General features: G+C 37.2%; 3 protein-coding genes across 3 annotated transcripts in view; 2 read left to right on the forward strand and 1 right to left on the reverse strand.

Moving 5' to 3' along the window:
* LOC107565766 (zinc finger protein 518A-like) overlaps positions 1-2,820 on the reverse strand; it is an 11,706-nt gene extending 8,886 nt beyond the window's left edge. The window contains exon 1 of the mRNA XM_016251042.1: positions 2,603-2,820. The gene's annotated coding sequence lies outside the window, so the exon portion shown is untranslated. The remainder of the gene's footprint in view (positions 1-2,602) is intronic.
* Positions 2,821-4,188: 1,368 nt separating this feature from the next.
* Positions 4,189-7,130, forward strand: LOC107566646 (homeobox protein SEBOX-like). Its single transcript, XM_016252151.1, has 4 exons — positions 4,189-4,224; positions 5,891-5,957; positions 6,148-6,320; positions 6,426-7,130. The coding sequence occupies exons 1-4, from the start codon at positions 4,189-4,191 to the stop codon at positions 7,128-7,130; spliced, it is 981 nt and encodes a 326-aa protein (XP_016107637.1).
* Positions 7,131-8,173: 1,043 nt separating this feature from the next.
* On the forward strand, positions 8,174-25,485 carry LOC107566656 (ribosome biogenesis protein BMS1 homolog). Its single transcript, XM_016252159.1, has 22 exons — positions 8,174-8,367; positions 8,897-9,076; positions 9,256-9,446; positions 9,690-9,769; positions 10,304-10,492; positions 10,570-10,712; positions 10,827-10,948; positions 11,512-11,705; positions 11,938-12,077; positions 12,486-12,808; positions 12,945-13,099; positions 13,219-13,300; positions 13,428-13,507; positions 13,608-13,820; positions 14,239-14,427; positions 14,626-14,806; positions 20,920-20,978; positions 21,115-21,237; positions 21,391-21,538; positions 22,938-23,113; positions 23,210-23,371; positions 25,066-25,485. The coding sequence occupies exons 2-22, from the start codon at positions 8,907-8,909 to the stop codon at positions 25,291-25,293; spliced, it is 3,348 nt and encodes a 1,115-aa protein (XP_016107645.1). The 5' UTR covers positions 8,174-8,367; positions 8,897-8,906; the 3' UTR covers positions 25,294-25,485.
* Positions 25,486-26,966: the final 1,481 nt, after the last annotated feature.

The raw sequence follows: 26,966 nt of genomic DNA on the forward strand, positions 1-26,966 counted from the left end.
GATCACAAATGCAGACATGGTTTTATGTTTACACGGCGTGATGCAACGCAACGCGTAAAAAGACAGTATAAGTCATTATATTTAATTATGTCCCCACTGGAAGCAACAAATGGCTCGTTTATAAGGAATTTTAATGTTTTTGTCTCGTCGCTCCGGCCGGACAGGGCATCACAGTATGGTAAGGGTCGTAACATTTCGGTCATTCGCTTGAGGTATTCGGCCAATCACAACGCACTGGATAGCTGCCCAATCACAGCACACCTCGCTTTTCAGAACGATGAGCTTTGTAAAAATCGACGCATTTCAGAAAGGCGGGGCATAGAGGAGAAACAATAATGTACAGTATGTGGAAAATAATGTGTTTTTTTAACCTTAAACCACACATTTCACTACACCAAAGACACAAAATAATGTTATTTTTAGCAACATCATATGACCCCTTTAAAAATGACAAGCTACATCTTTTTGCCTTTAACGCTTGTTATCTTGGCATTTCCATCAAGAAAGAAGGACAGAAATATTTCAACGCCATTTACCTCAATTCCTTAAATCCTAAACAACTATAGCCTATAAGCAGCCTTTAAGTTGTATACTATAGGATACAAAGTATAAAAAGCTCTTAGTCATAAAAGCATTTCTATGAAAAATTCACTTGTTATGAGTCCATATGGATTTATACATCAATTTTCTGAATATTCTACAAATTCTGTGAACATTTGTGGAGCATTCTGCAGATTTCCATATATTACTGCTGCAGTTTATAGCTTGTATACTGTGTATATTATGCCAATGTTCTGTATACATAAAATACATGGATGATTTCCTACATTTTCCAAAATGAGCAGTACACTGTTTACAGTGCAGAATAAAGCACTCCAATGTAAAGAATGAACCAGAAGACGAAATTCCAACTGCAATTTTTTAACATATTTGTGTCTTGTCTGGACTCATTATTGAACTGCCAAATAAATGTTAGGACATTTTTTTATTTTAGATGATAAATGGATGCGATGTAATGATGCCATGTCACAAATGTATTTGGGTCACCTAACAACAGCTCTAATATTGTTTAATAAATGAAATGTTCACTGTAGGAAAAATGCCTAGTATCTCACTATGAGAAATTCTAACTCATTCTGTACACTGGTAGCCTGTTGAAATGTAACAATGTCTAAATATGTCAATATCTATCAAATCAAACAGGCTATATCATTTTTTGAAAGATTTGACAAATATGTCGCGATTCAAAAAAATTCCACAACAATCAGTACAATTTGCGATTAACTCATTTAATCGCACTGGTTGTGATCAACATTTTATTTTGAGTCAAAGATAAAAAATCAGTTGTTGATATACTTTACACATAGTTGTCAACAGTATATGAAAGTGCAGATTGTCTTGATTTCATGTGATTTTTTTTACATGGCTGGTGTAAATTAATTACTGCAACAGTTTAATCCAAGTTTGCAAGCAAGCATGTGAAACATATCATAATACACAGAGAATTTTTGAAACAAAATATTCAAAGGGTCTATTATTAAAGTAGTTTAAGATTGCACATATAAACCTATAAATATGCCATTAGTCAAATTTGTGGACAGCGGGGAAGCCCAGAAACTGTTTAAAACTGTAATAACATTCAGTATTTATTAATAACAACTTATTGATTAAAAGTACTTTTACATCAAATTAAACAAACAAAAAAAAATCTTTATTGTCTGTTATTTTCTCTTAGGGCTCATTAACCAACCAAGAAGTTTGATGAACTGTGACCAGCATCACTAACTTATTTAAAACGTTAGAAGATACATTTATTTAACTGGTCTACCTATTCTAATGAGCTGTGGAAATACTGGGGTTAAATAGATTAATATTTGTATAATGATCTCCATAAACCGTTTTATCATTTAGAATGAAGGAAAACACTTCGATTTTCACTGCAGTTAGAAAGTGGATGTAACAATTAAGATGTGAAGTGATGCATGGCACATCATTTTATATGTTGAAGTGTGAACTTCATCAGCATGACCGTAATCTCAAGCACATCTTTGTCAAAGACAGCGTTGATTTCTCTCTACTCGTTTTCCTCAACTGCTATATTAGCCAAACTTTTGACCAGGAATTCATTACTTCACAATCACTCTACAGATGTACAAACTTTTTAAAAACATCAAACAAACCAGCAACTAAGTCGCCCATCTGCCAATGATTAAAGTCGGTTATTTAAATGAAGTTGACATTCACCAACTTTGTGTAACGCGGACACACACAATGCACATTCAACTAAAGGAAGTGCCTTGTCAATCGACTCAACACGATCATTATGGCCGTGCATTTCTGGATGCACTCCGACTATCCCGCTGGCGAACACGTCTACAAATGTCACTCAAAGTCATTGACTCATAAGCCATGTTATTTATCCACATCAACAAAAATAAAGCAAGTCGCCCCCACCCACGCTGGATGTAATCAAACGATTAAAAAACAAAGAACTCAACGCAGGAGCACACTACTCAAAAAGTGACCGTTATAGTTGAATTAAATGCCTTTATGTCTTAATTAATGCTGCTGTTTTAAATAAGCGCAGTTTGGAGAAATGTACCTCTTTTTTCTCTTTAGACTGGCAGGTCGGTGACGGCAGCCATGACAGTTCCATCCGGGTTCCGCTCCCTTCTCTGCGCGTGAGGCAGGAACTCAGAGCGGATGAATATGGATTACCTGAAAGACTCATTAGGTCGTCTTTACCAACAAATATTTCGCTTTAAACCTCGAAACAAAGTGTCTAAATGGAATGCAATGCTCCTTTGATTAATTCATGAATAGAACGCCTTGTTTAAATTAAAGTCCATGCAGTTCTCGCTCTGTATTAGAAGCAGTTAAACCCATTCTTAAAAGTGGCCATGCATACTGCTGTTTTGTGGACTCTAGGGACGCCATGACTCACTCTAGATCATGGCGCGCCATCTTGACCTACAATATCATTACTCTAACGATGGATAGTTAAACTAATGTTTACTGGGTTAGCACTGACCTGCTGCAAATAGATGAATGGATTTTTGTACTATTGTGATGTTGATGATGATGATGACAATAATACTCTTCTATATTATCTAGCAGATTTATGTAACAAATGCGCACAACTCTAATTTCCAGAACAAATAAGTGACTAATATTATTACAATAAATGTTAAAACAATTACATTTAAATGCCTTTACATTTTATTCCATAACATGACTAATTTACACACTAATATAACATTTTACACAAACAAACAAACATGAATTTCCAGTGACGTGAACTGAAAAAAATCGGACAAACATTTTCCTTATTGCAACTTGCGGCTTTATCATATTTTATTAGATACTTTCCCATGATAGTTATCTAAACGATTTATGTAACAAATGCTCACAATTATTTCTGAAATAAATAAATGAATAGGCTACTACAATGAATGTTAATGCAAATATATCTATTCATAAGACTTTTATATTTTGTTCCACAATATATATATATATATATATATATATTAATGTAAGTAGCTAAATAACTATCACAATGATGTGAGTTCACAAATCAGACAAACATTGTCCTTTGCATTTCAACTTACAACTCCAAAATTCATATTTATTAACTTCAGATCTAGAATAAATGATGACCAGAGTCAGAAATTCACCAGCCCAGAAGGTCACCAAAAATGGCAAAACTGCCTTAAATATTTAAAATGCTATTTTGATATATTTCAGAAATAGAGTGAAGTGCCTGCTTGCTATAACTGTATTGTTACTGTATTATTGTATTTTTAATATTCTACATTCAATAAAAGTTATCATAAACTTTGTAAGGTATGTATAATCACAGTGATTTATTTACCAAAAAAAATACATTCAAAATGTATGTAATATACTGAAAAATATGGGAACTTACCTCCAAATATATTTCTTGTAAAAGTAGTAAGTAAATAATTTTACTGTCAACAGTCTTGCAAATTGTCTTGACGTGTTTGCAAATTGATCAAGTGTTTGTTATGAACAACAAAAGAGGATGAATGAAGTGTAAATTAAGGTGTGGCATGTGTGACTTGCCCATTAGAGATCATAGAGCCCACTGACTTCAAATTTCACATTTGAGATATTACTATTGTTTGTCATTGTAGGCCATAATTACGCTAAGATTCAGAATGAGGAAAGATGACCAAGATCAGAAATTCACCAGGCCTTGGGGCAGTAAGGTGACCAAATGTGACAAAAATGACACGCCTACTGAAAACGTTAGGGGTTTTATATATTTCATAATATTTTGTTCATAATATTCATTTGTCACTACTAAATGCATGTTATGTTTAGTACAGTTAATACAATTCAAGTATATGGAACACATTATGTGTTATTTGTTAGAAATCATATGTCCATATTAAGGTAGAAATGAAAATCAATTCCAAAAGACAAATATTGCCCCTAAGTTAGCTTAGCCCATTCTGTACCAACAATACTGACTTTGGCCTTAGAGCAGCAGATCTGTAGATTAGCCATAATTTAAAAGATTTAATAGAAGAGCTACGCTTTATTGTTGTATTAATTATTTAAATAAGAGCATTCCAGTGCTGCTTAAAAAAAAAAAGTATTTTCATGTTCTAATAACTTGGGAAATATGGTATGGGGAAATATAATCACATTAATATTATTATAATTGTAAGGGTAAAAATCGTATAGACCTATAGGCATCTATGACTGGGGCCTATTCATATTAATAAAGGAGTATTTACAGCTGTGAAAGTGTATGAGTTGGCTCCATAGCAGCAATTGTATAAATTGATTGGGGCATATCAATCAAAGAGGTGTAAACACATTCATCAAACCTATTCACACCTACAACAAAAACAATCTTTTACTTTGATTATCACAAAATGTTGAAATTGAAATCTTTCTATTTCTTGTATGATATTAAGAATATACAGTATATGTACCTTTTTATGGTTGAGAGAATGTTCCAACACAAAACAATGTTTTAGTCCTAAACTAGCTACTTTTAGAATCACACCGTTTAATACAAACTATGATGAGAAACAGTGTGGCATGATCATAAATATCTATACTAATATTAAGTATTGTAACAATTCCTCTTTTGAAATACAGTTTTAAAACGTGTTTATTAAAACAACATTGTGGTTATACAAAACTTCAATACTTGAAATTAGTATATACACATAAAATAAAAAAATACATAGGATTTGTATATAATTTTTTCTTTAAATGTATATCCTGTAACAATACATAATTATAATGTATATTGTTATTGATAATAATAAATACAGATAATAATATAGGTAGAGAGAGTAAAATATTTGCTATGTACATATTTTATTATTGTTTAAATATTATTACATTTTTTATATTTTAAATTAAATAAAATTCATCATAAACATTGCAAGCTGAATGTAAAATGTATTTACGGACTTTAAATTAATTTAAATAAATAAATAAATACATGCATAAATAAATGTAATGTAATGTAAAGTAATGTAGGCTATGTAATATCCTAATAAAGATATGGTAATGTACCTGCAAATGTATTTCTTTTTCAAAAGTAGTAAGCCGTAATAGGCTACTTAAATTATAAGCCATATTTCTATAAACAATCTTACAAATTGTCTTGACATGTTTGCAAATTGATCAAGTGTTTGTGATGAACAATAAAAGATGATGGATGAATGAAGTGTAAATTAAGGTGTGGCAGGAATGAAGGTGTGACTTGCCCATTAGAGATCACAGAGCCCACTTAAGCTTTTAAGTGTACAAGTGTTAGGGCAGCCCCTTTCTGGACCTTTAGGTGGGCAGGTATAAATAGTGGCAACCTTCAGTTGTTGGTCAGTAGCAGTAACAAAGGATTCAGCTTGACCTATTAATTCTTACATTCTACAATCAAAAATCCTTGAAAGACATGTGGACTGACTGCATTGGTAAGAATTCCTTAAAAAAAAGAGTATTTATTTTAAGTAACTTTTGTGAAATATTATAATAAATATTTAGATATTTTTCAAGATATTTTAAGAATTTATTTTCTGGAATATGTATATAATTTATATCCACTTGATGCATTTGCAGACATGTCAAGACAATGAATAATTACATATATTTTTACTCTTACAGCTCAAGATGGAAACTCACAGGCCAGTAAGATTGCGGGCCGCAGGAAGAGAACCAGTTTCACCAAAGAGCACTTGGAACTTCTAAAAATGGCTTTCAGCGTGGATCCTTACCCTGGTATTAGTGTCAGGGAAAGTCTATCTCAAGCCACAGGCCTTCCAGAGTCACGTATTCAGGTATGTCAACATCAGTATAGAAAACAAACTGTTTTCATACATTTCAAAAAGTATAAAAATGTTAATCCATCAACATGCTAACATAACGGTGTTTTGTTTTTCCAGGTGTGGTTCCAGAACAAGAGGGCCAGAACCCTAAAGAACAGAACCACTTGGACCTCACCACAGCTGGATAGTACCTCTCCTCTGACCAGCCCTTTTCTACCCCCTCATATGGCCAGTGTTGGGGCCAATGGCCAACAGAGAGGCATTCAAGAGGCGTCCTTCAACATTCAGATGGCTCAAACATCTCCACAGCACTTTACCTTTCCTCCAACTGACTACAGCACACCGGCCATTAAGCCACGGCAAAACAGGCTGATGGGAACCAGCTCTTGTTCTCCCTCCCTTCCCTCTGATCTGCAAGTTGTGGCAGACAGCTGGAGCTCTGGAGGAAGCCCACAGTCCTCTCCTGAGTCTATATGGAATCGACCAGAGCAGAGTTTTGGGAATTCCTACAAGGATGAGAGCCATTTCTTTCTCTACCCACCACCTCCTTACCCTCATGGAAGTGCCAAAGTTGGGTGTGTTAGTGCCCTGGAGTCACTTCCCACCTCTCCTGCCTCTTCTGATTCTGCATTTTGGGACATGGGACTGGAAAACTGCTCTCCCTCTGTGCCATACACCGACTGTGGAAGCCCATGGGACAGACTCGCTGAGAAGCAGCCTGTGGCCCCGCTTCCAGATCTGTCCTCTCAGTATCTGGAGGATGTCCTTGGGGAAATGGAGCCAGCCTGGTGGAACTTCAATGGCCAGATGGATCTACAGTAATCTTGCAAACATCCATAACCTAAGGAGACAAAGGCTGTTTTAACATTGGCTTTAACTTGACTGGTAGGATTCTTTCTTTTGGACTGTATTATATAGGAAGCATGGTATTGTGCAAGTGCCGGTTACAGAGCAATATCAGATGTCCACATCAGACTTTTTATTTATATAATGGACTTTATTTATTTATATTTTCTACCAAGGAGTAGATTGGAAACAGTAGCCTATGGTTGCACCAGGAAGTAATTTAGAACTTATTTATTCTTTGTGCTCTTTTAAGGTATTGCAGTGCAGTTGGGATATTTATCCTACATTAAATTATGCTCACACAACCTATACTGTCACTTTGTAATATAATGCATATTTATTTTAAATAAAATGTTAAAATTTGTGAATTTGTGTCCTCTGAATTGCTTATACATTTAATTTTATTTATGTATTTATTATTTTCAGATATTACATAAAATAAGAATTGAATCTGAGGCATTGAGAGTTGAAAGTCAACTCTAGAGTTGAATAACACTAACAGTTGACTAACACGCCCAGACATATAACATTGACAACATACAGGGTGATTACTATGCCCGTAACAGTTTATAGTGATGATTTTGATTCAGATCAGTGACTCTCTTCACCAAAAAAAAAGAAGAGAGAGAATCATTTTCAGTGAGTCGGATTTATTCACTGATTCTCTCTCTGTAGGATTCTGTAGGATTCTCTCTTGTGTAAAAAAAATTACACAAGTGAGTCTTTGATTCGCTCAAAAGATCAATTCATTAAAAAAAATCGGTCATTCACTGAAAAGATTGAAATTATTCAAAACTCTTGACTCCATTTAAAACATTTCCCGCCACTATTCGACATTGCCATTTTACCTCAAAGAACGCATGCATGCATAACGAGTTTATGATTGGTTTCCTGTTGCTAAACAACTCGCTTTATCATTCGGTTTTACTAGCACGATAAAATAAATATCAAGGTAGGCTATCACAGTCCAGGGTTGAAAACAGATTAGGCTCATGTATGCGGAACGTGTGACACGGATTGTTCATTCTAGGGTCCTGTTTGACACGACACACTTTGTCGAACGTAACCACTTCCGCCCCTAACCGGAAGTGTAGCGCACGTGTAAACAGTGGATAGAGTCACGTTGTACGCCTGTGAAATGATAACATGAATTAACTTCTTGAATTCTGAGATCATATGTGCATCGGATTTAAATCAACTGTAACCACAAAAGGTGAGCCTCTATTTTCATGCCTAAAATGCACAGCGACTGCATTGATGGTCATTTAAAGACAAAGACGTCTTTATTACTGAATTATTCCAACGCAAAACGGATGATATTATATTAAATAACCATTAAGTTTAACAGTTGAACGTTGTAAGTATTTTGTTCGTTGTTCATGCATGTTTCCTTATATTTGATAGATGTTTAAAGGTTACCGGTGAGTTTGACTGTAGATACACATGATACAAACATGTGATTTATTCAGTTCAGTTAGTTTAATATTCACACTGTTGTGTTATTGGAAATGCGTAAGAAGTAATGCCATTCTGATCCTGAATGTTCAGTGGCTATTGTTTCAGACTTTGATTCCAAAGAATATACAATGTAAAAACGGTAGCTGTCACTTTGTGGCTCTTGACTGGTTTTCTACTAAAGCTAAGCAGGGTTGAGTCTGTTCAATAACTGAATAGGAGACACCTACATCACTCTGTGAAGTCAAAGATTATTGTTGATAATCTGTCTTAATCTCTGGACCCAGAAAAGCAAAGATGGAGAAGAAAGAACAGAAGCGGCACCAGCACAAGCACAGTGGACCCAAAGCACAGAAGAAGAACAGAAAGAAGGAGCAGGGCACTGAACAAGAGCAGGATGAGCGCAAGAGGAACCCACGAGCGTTTAGCGTCCAGTCAGCTGTGCGCATGGCAAAAACCTTCCATAGGTCAGTGCTCAGACAGCTTCATTTAACATTACCCATTATCCACTGTTCTTTCTTATGTTAATTTAACACAAAAAGTCCTGTGCTTATCTCTGTTGCCATGCACTTTCACTTTGCACTTTTGCTAGGAGAATTAGGTGTTATTTCATTGCTTTTTAATCTCTTTTAATATTGTTTTGTAGGGCTCAGGATATTAAAACAAAGAAACATCACATTCCTCTGGTAGACCGGACCCCTCTGGAGCCTCCACCTGTTGTTGTAGTGGTGATGGGACCTCCAAAAGTGGGCAAAAGCACCCTCATTCGATGCCTGATCAAAAACTATACACGGCAGAAGCTTTCTGACATCTGTGGACCTGTGACCATAGTTTCTGGTTAGTTTATGTATAAACTAATTAGATTTATTGCTGTAAAGTTGCTTTGCAATGATTTGTATCGTGAAAAGCGCTATACAAATAAACTTTAATTGAATTTATGACTCTTAGTTCCCATTTACACCTGTTATTACTTGGGTGTCACATATCAAAAATCGAATGTCACATTTATGGTGAGATTAAAACTGATTATATAGAATCGGTATGCTGTGAGGTGACTTTTTTTTTTGTTAATGTTTGTAGGAAAGAAACGCCGCCTGACCTTGATTGAGTGCAACAATGACATCAACAGCATGATTGATTTGGCAAAGGTTGCTGATTTGGTGAGTGCAGGCTTAGTTCCCATTTACACCTGTTATTACTTGGGTGTCACATCAAAAATCGAATGTCACATTTATGGTGAGATTAAAACTGATTATATACTGACGTACGTATATAGAATCGGTATGCTGTGAGGTGACTTTTTTTTTTTGTTAATGTTTGTAGGAAAGAAACGCCGCCTGACCTTGATTGAGTGCAACAATGACATCAACAGCATGATTGATTTGGCAAAGGTTGCTGATTTGGTGAGTGCAGGCCTGCATCATCTGCAAAACCGACCAGGATTAAACTCATGCAGCAGTTCATAGGGCTGTGCAAAAAATCGAATGCGATTGTTATGCGCATCTCATCTGTGATTAGTAGTAAATCTCCATCACCTGCTTTCAAATGGAGCAGCATTTACTACACATAGCCGTAGTTCACTGACAAGCTATGCAATATCGCGTTCATAATCGCAGGCGATTCATCGCTGTGTTATTACTTATGTTTTAATAGTGTTTTCCAATAAGGCAGTATTGACATTTTGACTTTATTAGGTTCTGATGCTGATAGATGCAAGTTTTGGCTTTGAAATGGAGACCTTTGAGTTCCTGAACATTTGCCAAGTTCATGGCTTCCCTCGAGTCATGGGGGTCCTCACACATCTGGACACTTTTAAGAACAACAAGACGCTCAGCAAAACAAAGAAACGCCTCAAACACCGCTTCTGGACTGAAGTTTACCAGGTATGTCAACAGCCTGATATATAACTGACATATCACTAAAGAGGACTGTCTAGTGTCTGAACATAAAAGTCTTACAGGGTGCCAAGCTCTTTTACCTGTCTGGAATGGTGTATGGAGAGTACCAGACACAGGAAGTTAAGAATCTTGGGCGGTTCATCTCAGTCATGAAGTTCAGACCTCTTGTTTGGCGGACCTCTCACCCATATGTGGTGGCTGACCGGTGAGTGAACTTAAGTGTTTCTTTTATTTATGATTTTTCTAAGCGTATGTTGCCTTTTATTATTACCAACAATTATTTGATTGATTTTTTTTTTTTCTTCTTTTTTCTGGACAGTATGCAAGATCTTACTGATCCTGAGGCTATTAGGTTAAATCCCAAATGTGACAGAACCGTCTCTCTGTACGGCTACCTACGTGGGACATTCTTGAAGAATAAATGCCAGGTCCACATTCCTGGTAAAATATAATTTATGTCTGCCAGATTCTTTATAGATATTCAGGGTTTTTTTGCTGACAGGTTTTGCTTCAGGAACCAGATTTTACATTGTACATGTGGCAATCCAATATTTTCAGTTTTACAAAACTGCGTTTGGACAATTTTAATTATCTTTTCAGCTAATCATTTGCTGCACAAAACACACTATGGTGAGTGCAAAAAGTAATTGCTGCAAGAGAACCGAAATTTAAATTTAATCGGTGTTTAATCGGAACCAAATCAGCATATTAAAATGGTTTCTGAAGAATCATGTGACACTGAAGACTGGAGTAATGGCTGCTAAAAGAATCAACTATTCCATCACATTAATAAATTATGTTTGAACCTAGATTAAAATAGAAAATGGTTTAAATTGTAATACTATTTCACAATATTACTGATTTTAGATCAACCAAATGCAGCTTTGGTGAACATATGAGACTTCAAAAACGTTTGAACATTATTGTATTTATTTTGCTGTGCTAATTGTACATGATTAAATGGTCTAGAACTACTGATAATTGTGATGTAATTCCCTTTATAGGTGTGGGTGACTTCTCTGTGTCGGATGTTAGCTTCCTCCCGGACCCCTGCCCTCTTCCGGAGGTGATTAAGAAGAGAGCGTTGAATGTAAAGGAACGGTTATTGTACGCCCCCCTGGCTGGCGTAGGGGGATTGGTGTATGATAAGGACGCAGTCTACATCGATATGCCCAGCGGACATGCCAGCCGGCAGCAGGTCAGATTTCAGTCGCAGCACGTCCCGCCATGACAGCATTACCTACAGTAGATTTAATACCAAACGCAATAATGTCTGCAGTTTACAGGGTAGTCACAGCATATTACACCAACTAATAACACTTTTTACACTCAATTTTGTTCCATCAGTAAATACGACCTTGAGGTTTAAAGACGATTTGTGATCTGATGGATGTTAAGTGTTTTAATGGTGTGAGAAATGTCTGTTCCAGGAGGAGGTGCGGCCCACCACTGAACTCGTTCAGTCTCTTATTGGCACACAAGCCACTTTGGATGCAAAAATGGCTGCCAGCAAAGTCTCACTGTTCACAGGAACTGCTGCACTGACACCAGAGGAGGTGCAGGAAAATGAGTACGTTTTGCTAAACAACCCTGATTATATTGTTGTAATGTTTACAAGGATGGCCCCAGTACCTGAGCACCCAGAAGTGACAGCAATGATTGATGATGAAAACAAATGTTGGCTTTTTTTCTGGTCACACTTTATTTTAAGGTCCAATTCTCGCTATTAACTACGACTTTTGCCTCAATAAACTCCTAATTTGTTGCTTATTAATAGTTAGTTGTTAAGTTTAGGTATTGGGTAGGATTAGGGATGTAGAATATAGTCATGCAGAATAAGTGCTTTATAATAAACAGCCAGTATTTTAATAATAGGCATGCTAATACGCAATTAGTTAATAGTGAGAATCGGTCCCTATACTAAAGTGTTATCTTTTTTCTTATGCACTTGTTTGACGTTCTCTGAATTAATCGTCAGGAAACAGAACCCTATGGAAAGCCGAGAATGGGATGAGAATGCACAGAGAGAGAGGAGGAGAGCTGTTTTTGCTGATGAAGATGAAAAAGATGATGATGAGGAAGAAGAGAGTGATGAAGCGGAGGAGGAAGAAGAGGAGGAAGAAGATGAGGATGAAGAGGGGCTGACAACACTAAAAAAGGTAGATGAGAAAGCAGATGAGACGGCAGCACCTCCTGTGAAGAAACAGAAGATTAAGGAACCCATGGAGATGCCTGCATTTGCTGATAGTGATGATGAGCTGGAAAAGAGTGAAGGAGAGGAAAGTGAAGAGGAGGAGGAGGGCTGACATATTAAATTCATGCATTGGGGGGGGGGGATAAGGCACAACATAAGGAACAACATAAGGATCAGCATTAATTTACATAAAGCAAATAAATCTCTGGGCTATAATGAATCTGCTATACGTATGTTTGTCAGTGGCGGAGGAAGAAGAGGAGGATTCTAATGATGAAGAAGAGTTGGGCGGTTTATTTAAAGTCAGTCGACCAGAGAGAAGTAAGAAAGTACGAGCAGATGCAATGGACTGCTCTCGCTTTCAGCCAGACAGCAGCCATGACTGGGATCAGGAGGAGGTGAGATGCAGTATAAAATCACACTTGCATATACATGTAAATGTTTTTGCATAATGCATGCAAATATGCCATTTGTTGTCTATGTCCTTTGCATTTTCTTAAGAACTGTGTATTTTCAGATGCTAGCCTCTATCAGGGACTGTTTTGTGACTGGAAAATGGGAAGAGGATAAAGATGCTGCAACACTGCTTAAGGAAAATGGTAATAACACTAAATACAGACTTGGTATCAAGACACATGAAATTTCACTGGCTGGATATTGACCACTGAAATTGTGGTACTATGACACTATATTATATAATGTATTTCCTCCCTTTTGTTTTATTAGACGAACTGTATGGAGATTTTGAAGATTTGCAAACAGGAGAAGTTCACAAAGCAAAGACTGGGAATAAAGACAAAGCTGAGGTGTAAAAATCTAACTAGTTTTTAAAGCATTATCATGTGATTTGCATCTGACAAATTCTTGTGGAGCTTTTTATTTATTGCTTATTTGTTATTTAAACAGGAAGGGAATGATGATGAAATAAAGGGTGATGGTGGTGATGATGATGATGAAGAGGAGGAGGCTCCTCAAGTGAAACTTGACGATGATGAAGTTCAAAAGAACAAGCGTTTGGAGAAGAAGAGGCGGCTGAAGGAGAGGTTCGATGCACAATATGATGATGGCGACGCCACATACTTTGATGACCTGAAGGAGGAGATGCAGAAACAGGCTGAGGTCAGAGGTCAAAGTTGAGACAAGATCAGCCTCCTTGTAGAGGAGAGCAAGAAAAGTGTTTTTTGTTCCTTTTATAACCTAAATTAGCCTAAAGCATTTCAATTTTAGATTCACTTATTTATTTTTATTTGTGTTATTAAATTTAAGCAATGATACAAAGCTGGATGCATTTCTTTGTTTCTCTGGAATACAAAAGAAGATATTTTGCAAAATGTCCCAGTGTTTTGTCCATATAATTATAATTTTTTTGGTCAAAAACAGCTGAAATGTTTTTCAAAATATCTTCCTTTACTCATTTAACATGAGGGTAAAATATAATAACAAAATTTAAATTTTTAGGTGAATTCTCCCTTTAAGCGAGCGTTTTATTTTATTGAAAAATTATATTTATCATTTTTATTTATTTGTTTCTGTGTAGTTGAACAGGCAAGAGTTTGAAGACGTGGATGATGAAGTCCGTGTTCAGTACGAGGGCTTCAGGCCAGGCATGTATGTTCGTGTGGAGATCCCTGCTTTACCTTGTGAGTTCGTCACCAACTTTGACCCCCACTATCCCATCGTTCTTGGTGGATTGGGCCCCAGTGAGGGCAATGTTGGCTACTTGCAGGTAAGTCTGAAGGGAATTATTTTACTCTCTCATAGTGCATATTTTACAACATCTTAATTGCATATTTTACAACTTCTTGTGTAGTTGATAACCTTGTGAATAAAGTGAAGGGCTCTTGCTTTAACTCCAAGCTTAATGTCATTACAAGTCTGGACTGGGGAAAAACATTCAGGTCCATTCTTTATCTCCTCTACACAGATGCGTCTGAAGAAACACCGCTGGCACAGTCGTATCTTGAAAACCCGTGATCCTCTCATCCTGTCTTTGGGCTGGAGGCGCTTTCAGACCATTCCCCTCTACTACATCGAGGACCATAACGGACGTCACCGCCTGCTCAAATACACACCTGAACACATGCACTGTGGTGCCACCATCTGGGGTGAGAGACAAACCTTACACACCTCTAGTATTTAAAGGGTTGCTCCACCCCAAAATGAAAATTTTGTCATTAATCACTTTAGCCCCATGTCGTTCCAAACCCCGTAAAAGCTTTGTTCGTCTTCGGGAACACAATTTAAAGGGGTCATATGATGCGATTTCAATTTTTCCTTTCTCTTTGGAGTGTTACAAGCTCCTGGTGCATAAAGAAGATCTGTTAAGTTGCAAAGACTAAAATCTCAAATCCAAAAAGATGTTCTTTATAAAAGTTAAGAGTTAACCACACCTACCTAAAACGGCTCGTTCTAACACGCCCCCACATATCTACGTCACTATGTGGGAAGATTTGCATAACACCGCCCAAATGTTCACGCAAAGAAAGAAGGCATAACTTTTATTCTCGCTGTAGTATTGTTGCTGCCGCCATGTCGTGAAGACGTTGTGTTCTGCATTGTGAAAGCGAAACTACTTTGTTTGGTCTTCCAAAAGAGGACGATATCTGCTTCGTCATGCCTGGAGCTGATCCGTGCTGGTCGCAGAGGAAATACATCAACTTAGTGCTGCTCAGCTCACGCTTGCCCGCCGCCCCAGCTCACGCTAGACCGCCGTCTCAGCTCACGCTTGCCCGCCGTCTCAGCTCACGCTTGCCTGCCGCCTCAGTTCACGCTAGCCCGCCGTCTCAGCTCACGCTTGCCCATCGCCGGCTGTTCTGACTTAGTCTGTAAGTACGTTTTAATTTAAAGGATTTGCCACTGATGATTCAAACGCGAATTTTGAGCAGTGTAGCGTAACATTAGTGCTTGTTTGTCATTTCAGATCACAAATGCAGACATGGTTTTGTTTACGCGGCACGATGCAACGCAACACGTAAAAAGACCGTATAAGTCATTATAATTCGTAATTATGTCCCCACTGGATGCAACAAATGCCTCGTTTATAATGGGTTTTCATGTTTTTTGTCTTGTCGCTCCGGGAGACGGCATCAACAGTATGGTGAGGGGCGTAACATTTCCGCCTCATGCTTGAGGTATTCGGCCAATCACAACACACTGGATAGATGGCCAATCACAGCACACCTCGCTTTTTCAGACCGATGAGCTTTGTAAAAATCGACTCGTTTCAAAAAGGCGGGGCATAGAGGAGAAACAATAATGTACAATGTGGAAAATAATGTGTTTTTTTAACCAACCAAATAGACAAAATATATTGTTCTTTTTAGCAGCATCATATGAAGACTTTTACATTAAGGCCCAATCCCAATTCTATTTTATACCCCTTCCCCTTGTCTCTTGAAACAGAGTGTCAAGGGTTAGGGGTGAAAATATTCCCCTAAGAATTGGGACACCACTACTATGCCGTCACACGTCATCATATGTCGTCTAGATCCTACAATACACACACCTATACTGGTGTGCTGGTGTGCATTAGAGCCTTTAATTATCGTTCTATATTAATGCGCTGCTTACTGACACACAAACACGCACACACAAACACACATATCAGAGATCGCGCAGCTCACACATCCAGGAGAAAAGACACTTGTCAACGCTGCCCCACGACTTTTATTAATAACAGTTTAAAAACTGAATCGCTACATTTTATTTCCCAGCAACGAGAGAATAAAATCGCTGTTTTTGAAGTAAACTCACTCTATAAAGAGAAACGCATAGAAGCGCATAACTTTCATCTCTCTCTCTGTCTTTCTCTCGAATTGGCAATATTTGAGAAAAGGGTTTAGCGATTTATAATTATTGGGGGTACTGCCTCAGTTCACGCTAGCCCGCCGTCTCAGCTCACGCTTGCCCATCGCCGGCTGTTCTGACTTAGTCTGTAAGTACGTTTTAATTTAAAGGATTTGCCACTGATGATTCAAACGCGAATTTTGAGCAGTGTAGCGTAACATTAGTGCTTGTTTGTCATTTCAGATCACAAATGCAGACATGGTTTTGTTTACGCGGCACGATGCAACGCAACACGTAAAAAGACCGTATAAGTCATTATAATTCGTAATTATGTCCCCACTGGATGCAACAAATGCCTCGTTTATAATGGGTTTTCATGTTTTTTGTCTTGTCGCTCCGGGAGACGGCATCAACAGTATGGTGAGGGGCGTAACATTTCCGCCTCATGCTTGAGGTATTCGGCCAATCACAACACACTGGATAGATGGCCAATCACAGCACACCTCGCTTTTTCAGACCGATGAGCTTTGTAAAAATCGACTCGTTTCAAAAAGGCGGGGCATAGAGGAGAAACAATAATGTACAATGTGGAAATAATAATGTGTTTTTTTAACCAACCAAATAGACAAAATATATTGTTCTTTTTAGCAGCATCATATGAAGACTTTTACATTAAGGCCCAATCCCAATTCTATTTTATACCCCTTCCCCTTGTCTCTTGAAACAGAGTGTCAAGGGTTAGGGGTGAAAATATTCCCCTAAGAATTGGGACACCACTACTATGCCGTCACACGTCATCATATGTCGTCTAGATCCTACAATACACACACCTATACTGGTGTGCTGGTGTGCATTAGAGCCTTTAATTATCGTTCTATATTAATGCGCTGCTTACTGACACACAAACACGCACACACAAACACACATATCAGAGATCGCGCAGCTCACACATCCAGGAGAAAAGACACTTGTCAACGCTGCCCCACGACTTTTATTAATAACAGTTTAAAAACTGAATCGCTACATTTTATTTCCCAGCAACGAGAGAATAAAATCGCTGTTTTTGAAGTAAACTCACTCTATAAAGAGAAACGCATAGAAGCGCATAACTTTCATCTCTCTCTCTGTCTTTCTCTCGAATTGGCAATATTTGAGAAAAGGGTTTAGCGATTTATAATTATTGGGGGTACTAGCCCCCCTCAATGTCTACGGTGGTTATCGCCCTGATCAGACATTAAAATATGTTGTGGCACTATCGTGCAGTCTGCAATGATATGACGTTAGTTAGCAAATATTAGCGATTTTTTGCAAACATTTCTTTGAGTAACATGACCGTAAATATGAACTCACGATTGAATGTAACATAAAACAAATGATTACTTTTCGTTAAAATCTTTATTAATGCTAAAAATGCTTGTGTCTTTTTGTTCGCTCGCGCAGCCATGCTGCCCCTGAAGCCGGTTTACACTGAGATAATTCATACCCATTCGTTTGAAGTGTGGTCCCGAAAAATCTTCATTTGAAGGGCTGTCTAGCCCTTCCCCTACCCCTACCACTCCAACCAAAAGAGAATTGAGACACCCCTACCCCTTCACGTGAACGTGCGAAACGGAGGGGTAGGGGGAAGGGCTAAGGGGTAGAATTGGGATTGGGCCTAAATGTTCCCTCCTGGTGGAATGACCTGCCCAACTCAATCCAAGTCCTTAGCCATCTTCAAGAATTGGCTAAAAACACATCTCTTCCATCTTTATTTGACCCTCTAACTCTAGCACTCTCTATTCTAATTCTATTCTTTAAAAAAAAAAAACTTGCTCCTTTTAGACTTGCACTCTTTTCATTTACTAACTGCTTGTTTTCTATAAAAAACTAACAAAAAAATAAATAACACTAGCTTCTCTATTCTTTTTTTATTCTATCTGTTTTCTTTTTATTTATTATATAATAAAAAAAAACTTGCTACATGTACTACGTTAAGCTAACTGAGACTTGTTATAGCACTTGCATATCATTGCTCTTTTGTTGATTTTGATTGCTTCCATTGTCCTCATTTGTAAGTCGCTTTGGATAAAAGTGTCTGCTAAATGTAAATGTAATGTAAATGTCTACACATTGAAACTACAGCTCCAAAATGTATTTACCAAACAGTGCAATGTTTCGACCAGTCAGGTCTTCATTATAGGCAAAGTTCCTGTTCAAAAACCATTCAAATGATTTCTTGTTTAATAACATTCAACACATTTTATTCAAAAGTATTCCTCTACAAATTGAACACTGACCAAATTAAAGAACTACACGTCTCATTTACAAACTCTGGGCATACTGACATTTCTCACAAGTGGCTTCCTTCAATTCACTCTCTTTAAGTGGGTGAACAAGTGAAGTGCTGATGAGGGTGTTGATTTCTGGACACATTCTCCCACTCATTTTGGCCTGCTGCTAATTTCTTTGACAATTGTCCCTCTTGTCTGCTTGCTCAATTTGATAGGATGTCCTGATCTTAGTAGTGTCTGGATCCCCCCACCCCAATAGATTTTACAGTGCTTAAGTATTGGCAGTCTTTATTACTCAGGAAAAACATATAAAGCTGAACCCCCCCCCCAAATAGTATGTATTAGCAACTTTAAAGGACATATAAGGCCTAGTACTTTAAAAGTAGGCTACCCATTAGTACATAAACTGTACATATTAGTATCTTTTGACAGTGACGGTGACAGTTATGTACCTTTTTTTCCTGAGAGTGCAACTTTCATCTCCTAACAATTTCATCTCAAGTTCACATTCTGGCATTCATGACAGTAGAGCAGATCTAATATGATTAATGAACACTTTAAATATGAAGTTTCAATTTGCTTGACTTTGCAACACAATGTGCCTTTCAGCAGGCACTGTATGTATTGCAAATGAACAAGCTTAATTTGATTGCTGTCTTCTCTTTTTCATTGAAGAAACAGCTGATACAAAACTAATGGAAGATGGCATATAATCCCAGAAACTGAAAATTTGCAGAAATCTATTTGTATTTCTGCTTATCAGAACTAATTAACTACTGTATTACCCACATTCACAGTTTGATTAGGCTAAATTCCAACGTTTCCCACAGAAAATAGGAATCTCGCTCCCTCTAGTGGTTTAACATTACAACAACACAACATTGAGTGTGGACAAAAAATAAATATAAAAATAACTAATTAAAATAGGTAAATAAGTGTACATCTATGAAATTATCTAACTGCTGTAGAATAAATACAAACCGGTCTATTCAAATACATATGTAAATAAATAAATACAAATTCAAATAAAAATATTTTTATACAGTGGTGGGATGTTTAAACAGCTTGGCTGTAGATGGCAATATTGTATAGTTTGTTATATATCACGCATGACGTAGCAAACTAAACTCTGCAAAGACATTTGCTGTCTGTGCACCATTCTGAAGATGCCCATATTTATTCCACATTTGGAGCACACTTTCAGTAGTCATTAGTCAGTGCTCAGAAGGTTAGCCATTTTTTTTGTTCGCTCGCGCAGCCATGCTGCCCCTGAAGCCGGTTTACACTGAGATAATTCATACCCATTCGTTTGAAGTGTGGTCCCGAAAAATCTTCATTTGAAGGGCTGTCTAGCCCTTCCCCTACCCCTACCACTCCAACCAAAAGAGAATTGAGACACCCCTACCCCTTCACGTGAACGTGCGAAACGGAGGGGTAGGGGGAAGGGCTAAGGGGTAGAATTGGGATTGGGCCTAAATGTTCCCTCCTGGTGGAATGACCTGCCCAACTCAATCCAAGTCCTTAGCCATCTTCAAGAATTGGCTAAAAACACATCTCTTCCATCTTTATTTGCCCTCTAACTCTAGCCCTCTCTAATCCAATTCTAATCTTTAAAAAAAAAAAACTTGCTCCTTTTAGACTTGCACTCTTTTCATTTACTAACTGCTTGTTTTCTATAAAAAACTAACAAAAAAATAAATAACACTAGCTTCTCTATTCTTTTTTTATTCTATCTGTTTTCTTTTTATTTATTATATAATAAAAAAAAACTTGCTACATGTACTACGTTAAGCTAACTGAGACTTGTTATAGCACTTGCATATCATTGCTCTTTTGTTGATTTTGATTGCTTCCATTGTCCTCATTTGTAAATCGCTTTGGATAAAAGCGTCTGCTAAATGACTAAATGTAAATGTAAAAAAACTTTATAGAATTTTAATAGGGTCCATTTATGAATAAATGGCCATGGGGATAATTATCAGCATATTGATGTTTTCATGATAGTACTTTTTTTTTTGTCTAGGGCACCTCCATATTTAAGAGCAATTTGGTACAATCTCGCTGACTGTCCATTTAGTAGTTGTGAGGCTCTACTCTGTTTCTCGCTTCTATTTTCTTGTCATCTCATGCACACCCCACTCTTTCTCTCTACTCTTGTACAGGACCTATAACACCCCAGGGTACAGGCTTCCTGGCTGTGCAGACGGTCGGAGGTATTAAGGTAAGACACCAGCATATGATGAGAGCGCAGGAGCAGCCTGGGTCACAGCTTCAGTCAGAGTCCCCAGTCCGACAACCACAGCCAAATGAAAGGCTTCCCTTTTTTCTTGGACTCATCCTATCTTATTTCCCCTCAGGCCAATTTCCGCATCGCTGCCACAGGAGTGGTTCTGGACCTGGACAAATCAGTTACAATTGTGAAGAAGCTCAAACTGATTGGATACCCTTATAAAATCTTTAAGAACACCTGCTTTATCCAGGTAGGGAGTCCTGCAGAGTCAGGAGTTTATCTGTAGCGTAGCAGCACAGCTCACCAGGGAACTATAGAAATGTACACCTCATGCTATCTCTGAATAATTGGACCCTCTCATCTTTGGTTATGACTTTCTCTCTTTTTTTTTTGCAACTCTAAGGGAATGTTTAACACCGTCTTGGAGGTTGCGAAGTTTGAGGGAGCGTCCATCCGCACAGTCAGTGGCATTAAAGGGCAGATAAAGAAAGCCTTGCGCACCCCGCTGGGCGCCTTCAGAGCCACGTTTGAGGACAGACTACTTATGAGTGGTGAGTCAGACTTGTTTTTCTATTTATTAATTTTTTTTGTTTCTGCAGTATTTATTTATTTGAATTTTTATATAATGAGCTGTGCTTAGGGAGTTCAATGTGCTTTATTTATCAGAAAAGTCTGCAAATGTAATGACTCCCAAGAATCTCGGTTGTACATAAGCAACCACCTTGTTAAAATGGAGGGGTATTATTACTGATTATTATGCTCCTCTCTGGAGAGACGCGCATGTGGAAAATCCTGCAGTGAGGCAGTTTGCGTATTCGAGGCTTATTAGGTCTACTGCATCTTTTGTTAGATGATCATTGTTTTTATTAGGGCTGCAAAATTAATCAGAATAATAAATGGGAATCATGTTATGGCCTTGTGCGGTTGTTAAACTGCAAAAGGCTGTAATTTAATCAAAATGTGACATGTGAGTATGCTTGCACTATGTGTTTCAAAGTGAAGGTGGATCACTCTGCTTTCTGTATTGTGCTACATATAGCTTAATCCAAGCACAAGCAAAAGACATTTTGCATAATTTCAAGCATTATTACATATTACAAAATTACATATACGAATCCAAATAAAAATTTGCAATGGGGAGCACAATACAGGTGATTTTCCTCAGTTTCCAACTAAGGATATATAATTTTTCTTGTTTACTACTACTGAAAATACTTGTTACAATCATAACAGTAGTTTGTCTATAATAACAACAGTTTATTATTATTTTATTATCAATAGTTATAATAATAATTTAGCATGGTACTTAAATAGTATAATATACCTTTCTATATACACTCGTTCAAAAGTTGGTATGATTTTTTAAATGTTTTGATCAACAAGGCTACATTTATTAAATAAAAAATACAGTAAAATTGTAATATTGTGTAATCCTACAATAATATTTTGAAATATTATTACATTTTAATATACCGGTTTCCTGTTTTAATATATTTTAAAATTCAATTTATTCCTGTGATGGCAAAACTGGATAAGTATTTTTCAGGATTATTTGATTAAATAGAAAGTTCAAAAGAACAGCATTTATTTGAAATACATTTTTTTTGTTACATTACAAAAGCCTTTAAAATAATCAAAAACGGTGTACAGTCATTGGATTTCTGGTCCATTATTCCCTCATTTTTTTTTAATTTTTTTTTTGGTGACCCAGGCAAGTTTTTATATTATAGACACTGCTTGGTAAAACTTTTGGGGTCAGTACTTTATTTATTTTTTTAAAGAAATTAACACTTATTGAGTAAAGGATGCATTAATCTGATCAAAAGTGACATTAACTAATTGCTCCACCAATTTAAGATGTTAAATCTTTATCACATTTGCAATTCAAATCACAAAGAAAATATTTTGTAGCAAATATTGCAGCCATAAATTTGATATGAATATGTGTAGATATTGTGTTCCTGCGCTCCTGGTATCCGGTCTTGGTTCCTCAGCTGTATAATCCAGTGACGTCTCTGCTGATGCCGGTTGGACAGAAGGACACATGGGCAGGCATGAGGACCCTCGGACACCTTAAACATGACCTGGGTATCCGCAACAAACCCAACCAGGACTCACTGTACAAGGTAAGCCCTCTTACAGAAAAGCTGAGTCACCAGTGACTATTACTATTATTCGCTGTTGTCCTCTTCATCGTCCACTCTGTCTTTGAATCCCTACAGCCGGTTGTGAGGCAAGTTCGACACTTCAACACCCTCCACATTCCCAAAGAGCTGCAAAAGGCCCTCCCCTTCAAGAACAAACCCAAACAGATGCAGGCCAAAGGCAAAACCCCGCGGGACCTGCAGAGACCGGCTGTCGTACGAGAGCCCCACGAGAAAAAGGTGCGCGCTGTCAGACTTGTCCATCTCGGTTTTACATATGTCATGCTTTTGTAACTCCAGTGAGCTTTTTTACTGTCATTACACAAAGATAGTTTTAATATCCACTATTAGACTAAAGTTAATCCACCAAGGAAGCCTCCAGAGTGTTGGCTGTGAAATATCATATTTCTTTAATCCATGTCCCTGGCAAATACCAAGACGGCTTGCTGGCCAATTTCTTTATCAATCCCCTTTGAAATCCTCCTGTTTGAAAGATGACACAGGGGGTTACATTTTTAATCAATTTCTTCTCCTACTCCTTGTTCCAAGATGTGCTAGGCATTGACATGAGAAAGTAATAAAGAGTTTTTATAATCGTCATTTAATCAGCAAGACTTTTTTTTTTTTTAATCATTCCTTTAGGTTGGTGTATTAATTCTTACAACTAATAGGTTTTATTCAGTTACAAAACAGTAATTACATGGACAAGTCGCTGAAAGTTTAAATTGCAAGGCTAGGAGCCTATAACTCCAATTCTTTGGTTATTCTCACTCTCTATTGGATCTGAGTCTTTTTGTGAGGATCCTGGCCTGTTAACCAGCAAAGAAATAGTTCACCCAAAAATAAATAAATAAATAAAATAGAGGGGAAAAAAAATTCACATACATTATGACATCAAGAAAGCTGTTTATGTAGAAAAAAAATGTAGAAGATAAAAATATTAAGACAAAGAAGTTTTTATGTACAGTACTGTGCAAAACTCTTAGGCCACTAGTATTTTCACCAGCTAGTAAATGGTTTAAAGTCAGTTATTTCTATCTTTTGCTGTAGTGTGTCCGTAGGAAATATCAGTTTACATTTCCAAACATTCATTTTGCTATTAATTGTAATAATCCATAATCCAGATCATCATCATCCAGTCTGTCTGGAATGACATGAAGAAACAGAACAAACTGAGATGGACTAAATCCAGAAGAACTGTGGCAACTTCACCAAAATGCTTTAAGAAACCTACCTGCAAAGCTACAGTACTGTTATAATCCAGATCATCATCATCCAGTCTGTCTGGAATGACATGAAGAAACAGAACAAACTGAGATGGACTAAATCCAGAAGAACTGTGGCAACTTCACCAAAATGCTTTAAGAAACCTACCTGCAAAGCTACAGTACTGTTAAACGTTTTAGGCACTTGTGTAAAAATTGGTATAAAATGAGGGTGCTGTCAAAAATAATGTCGTAAATAGATTTATTGATCAATTAACTTCTATTTACTAAATTAAATCAACATTTTGTGTGACCATCCTTTGCGTTTAAAGCAGCTTTTGCTCTAGGTGCACTTGCGCATAGTTTTTCAGGTAGCTTTGCAGGTAGGTTTCTTAAAGCATCTTGAAGACGTTGCCACAAAACTTTCATATTTTGTTTTCTAATTCAGTCAAGTTCATATTTTGTTAAAAGTGATTATTTTTAAGTGTCCAGGTCCAAGTGTCCTTTTGGAGGCCACTGTATGTTGTCTGGTTTCAGCTTATAAATATGACCTCTCCACCTTTTCCACCAGGTGGCATTTCATATTTTGTTTTCTAATTCAGTCAAGTTCATATTTTGTTAAAAGTGATTGATTATTTTTAAGTGTCCAGGTCCAAGTGTCCTTTTGGAGGCCACTGTATGTTGTCTGGTTTCAGCTTATAAATATGACCTCTCCACCTTTTCCACCAGGTGGCAGCATTGCTTGATGCTCTGAGCTCAGTCTACGCATACAAGAACAAGAAGGCGAAAGCAGAACAGCACGCCAAGCACAAAGAATTCCTGAAGCAGAAAGAAAAACAGGATGCAGAAAGGCAGAAGAGGCTGAAAGAGGAGAGAAAGAAGACCTACCGTGCAATGGGACAGAAAGAGAAGAAGAAACTCAAATCCAGCCTGAAGGGAGCATCCAAGGACAATTGAGTCTACCTCACACCTGATTCTGTTAGACTGTGACACCAGGCCCATTGGATCAGGGTCTGTTACGCTCTTGGTTAGACTGTTTGAAATGTGCCATAATTCGATTCCCACACCGGCTGCTGTTACTGAGCTGGCTCAAGAGTCGAGATAATGATACTGCAGGAGACCCGATGGGTTTTGCTGAAGTCTTTAAAAGATACAATCTCCCTAGAAACAAGAACAATAAAACTGCCTGGTTAACTTTTAGTGAATCTGAAAGGATTTTCTATAAAAATATGGCAATGCTTTACAATAAGGTTCAATTTGTTTATATTAATGTATTAGGTATGATGAACTAATAGTGCACATTTACAATCTGGATGAATTCATAAATATAAAATTTTTTCATTTTTAATTCATAATTGTTAATACATTAACAAATGTTCATTTGTGCAACTTGTTAATGTATTAGTACATACAGTATATGTATAAATTAACCTACATTAATAAATGCTTTAAAATTATTGTTCATTGTTAATTTATTTACTGTTGCATTCACTAATATTAATAAATTGAACCTTTTTGTAAAATCCAACCAAAAAGATCCATAATGCATCAAAAATATATACAGCCATTTCTTACTGAAACTGCTTGTACTTGTTTTATTCTGCTTGTTTTTAATAAAAATCGTTGTGTGACTGGAAAAATGGGAAGGAAATTACATTTGTTGTCAGATAAAAGGGTGGGATGCTTGTCAACATTCAGTGGCATGAGCTTGTAATGAATTCTTGAGCAGGGGCTGTAGGCGCCCACTAGTGTTCTCTGTAATAGCCTAGTTTTTGGCACGTACATTTTGTCCTGGGCCCTGTTATTTTAAGCGACAACCCTGTTTTTAGGGCTTATTACCGAATTGGAGTGAATTTCTGTGCTGTTGTGGGCTATTGAGTCAGATATAATCCGTTGCCTGCTGCTGAGCACTTTCCAGAATATACATTGTTGTTTTTCTCACAAAGCAAAATGGCGGGTTGATGAAAAATCTATGAATAGCAATTGAACTGCAATATGTCAGCATCGGGTTGTATGGACAGATGTTCAGTAGTGCGGGGAGTGTCTCCATATGTGTGATAGCGATTTATTGATGGGGGTGATTAAGCATGTGAGGTGTTTTGGTGTCTTCAGAGGAAGTAAACATAACTGAGAATGTCCTACACAACCAAGAGTCTCTGAGGACTAATATACGTCTGTCGTGCACCAGTCTCCAAACAGTAGCAATTAACAGCACTGTTTTGTTCTTCAAATGTCTTATGCTTGAACCAGCTGACAGGCAGTCACACAAACCTGCCAGACCTTTGGCATATCGACTTTAGAACAGGTATATCTAAAATAGATTATTTCGTAATAATAGACTGTCATTGAAGAATTAGGCCTAATTGAAATAATGGCAGTCTCTGTGAACAGCTGCACAGAATACACTGGGAAAAATAGTGGAAAATGACTATAATCAGAATGTCTGTAATAATAAGCACACTAAACTGAGTGTTTCACAGACAGAAAATGAAGCACACTATACGGTTTTGCTTGGGGAGATGTAGTTTGTTGCTAGCAAGTCTCTCAAACAAAACTATGACTAAGGATTTGATGCCACTAACCTGACTGTGGTAGTGTTGTTATTGTTAACTAAAACTAAAGTGACCAAA

The sequence above is a fragment of the Sinocyclocheilus grahami genome, unplaced genomic scaffold, assembly GCF_001515645.1.
Source record: "Sinocyclocheilus grahami isolate Dianchi unplaced genomic scaffold, SAMN03320097.WGS_v1.1 scaffold26.1, whole genome shotgun sequence".
NCBI classification, from domain to species: Eukaryota; Metazoa; Chordata; class Actinopteri; order Cypriniformes; family Cyprinidae; genus Sinocyclocheilus; species Sinocyclocheilus grahami.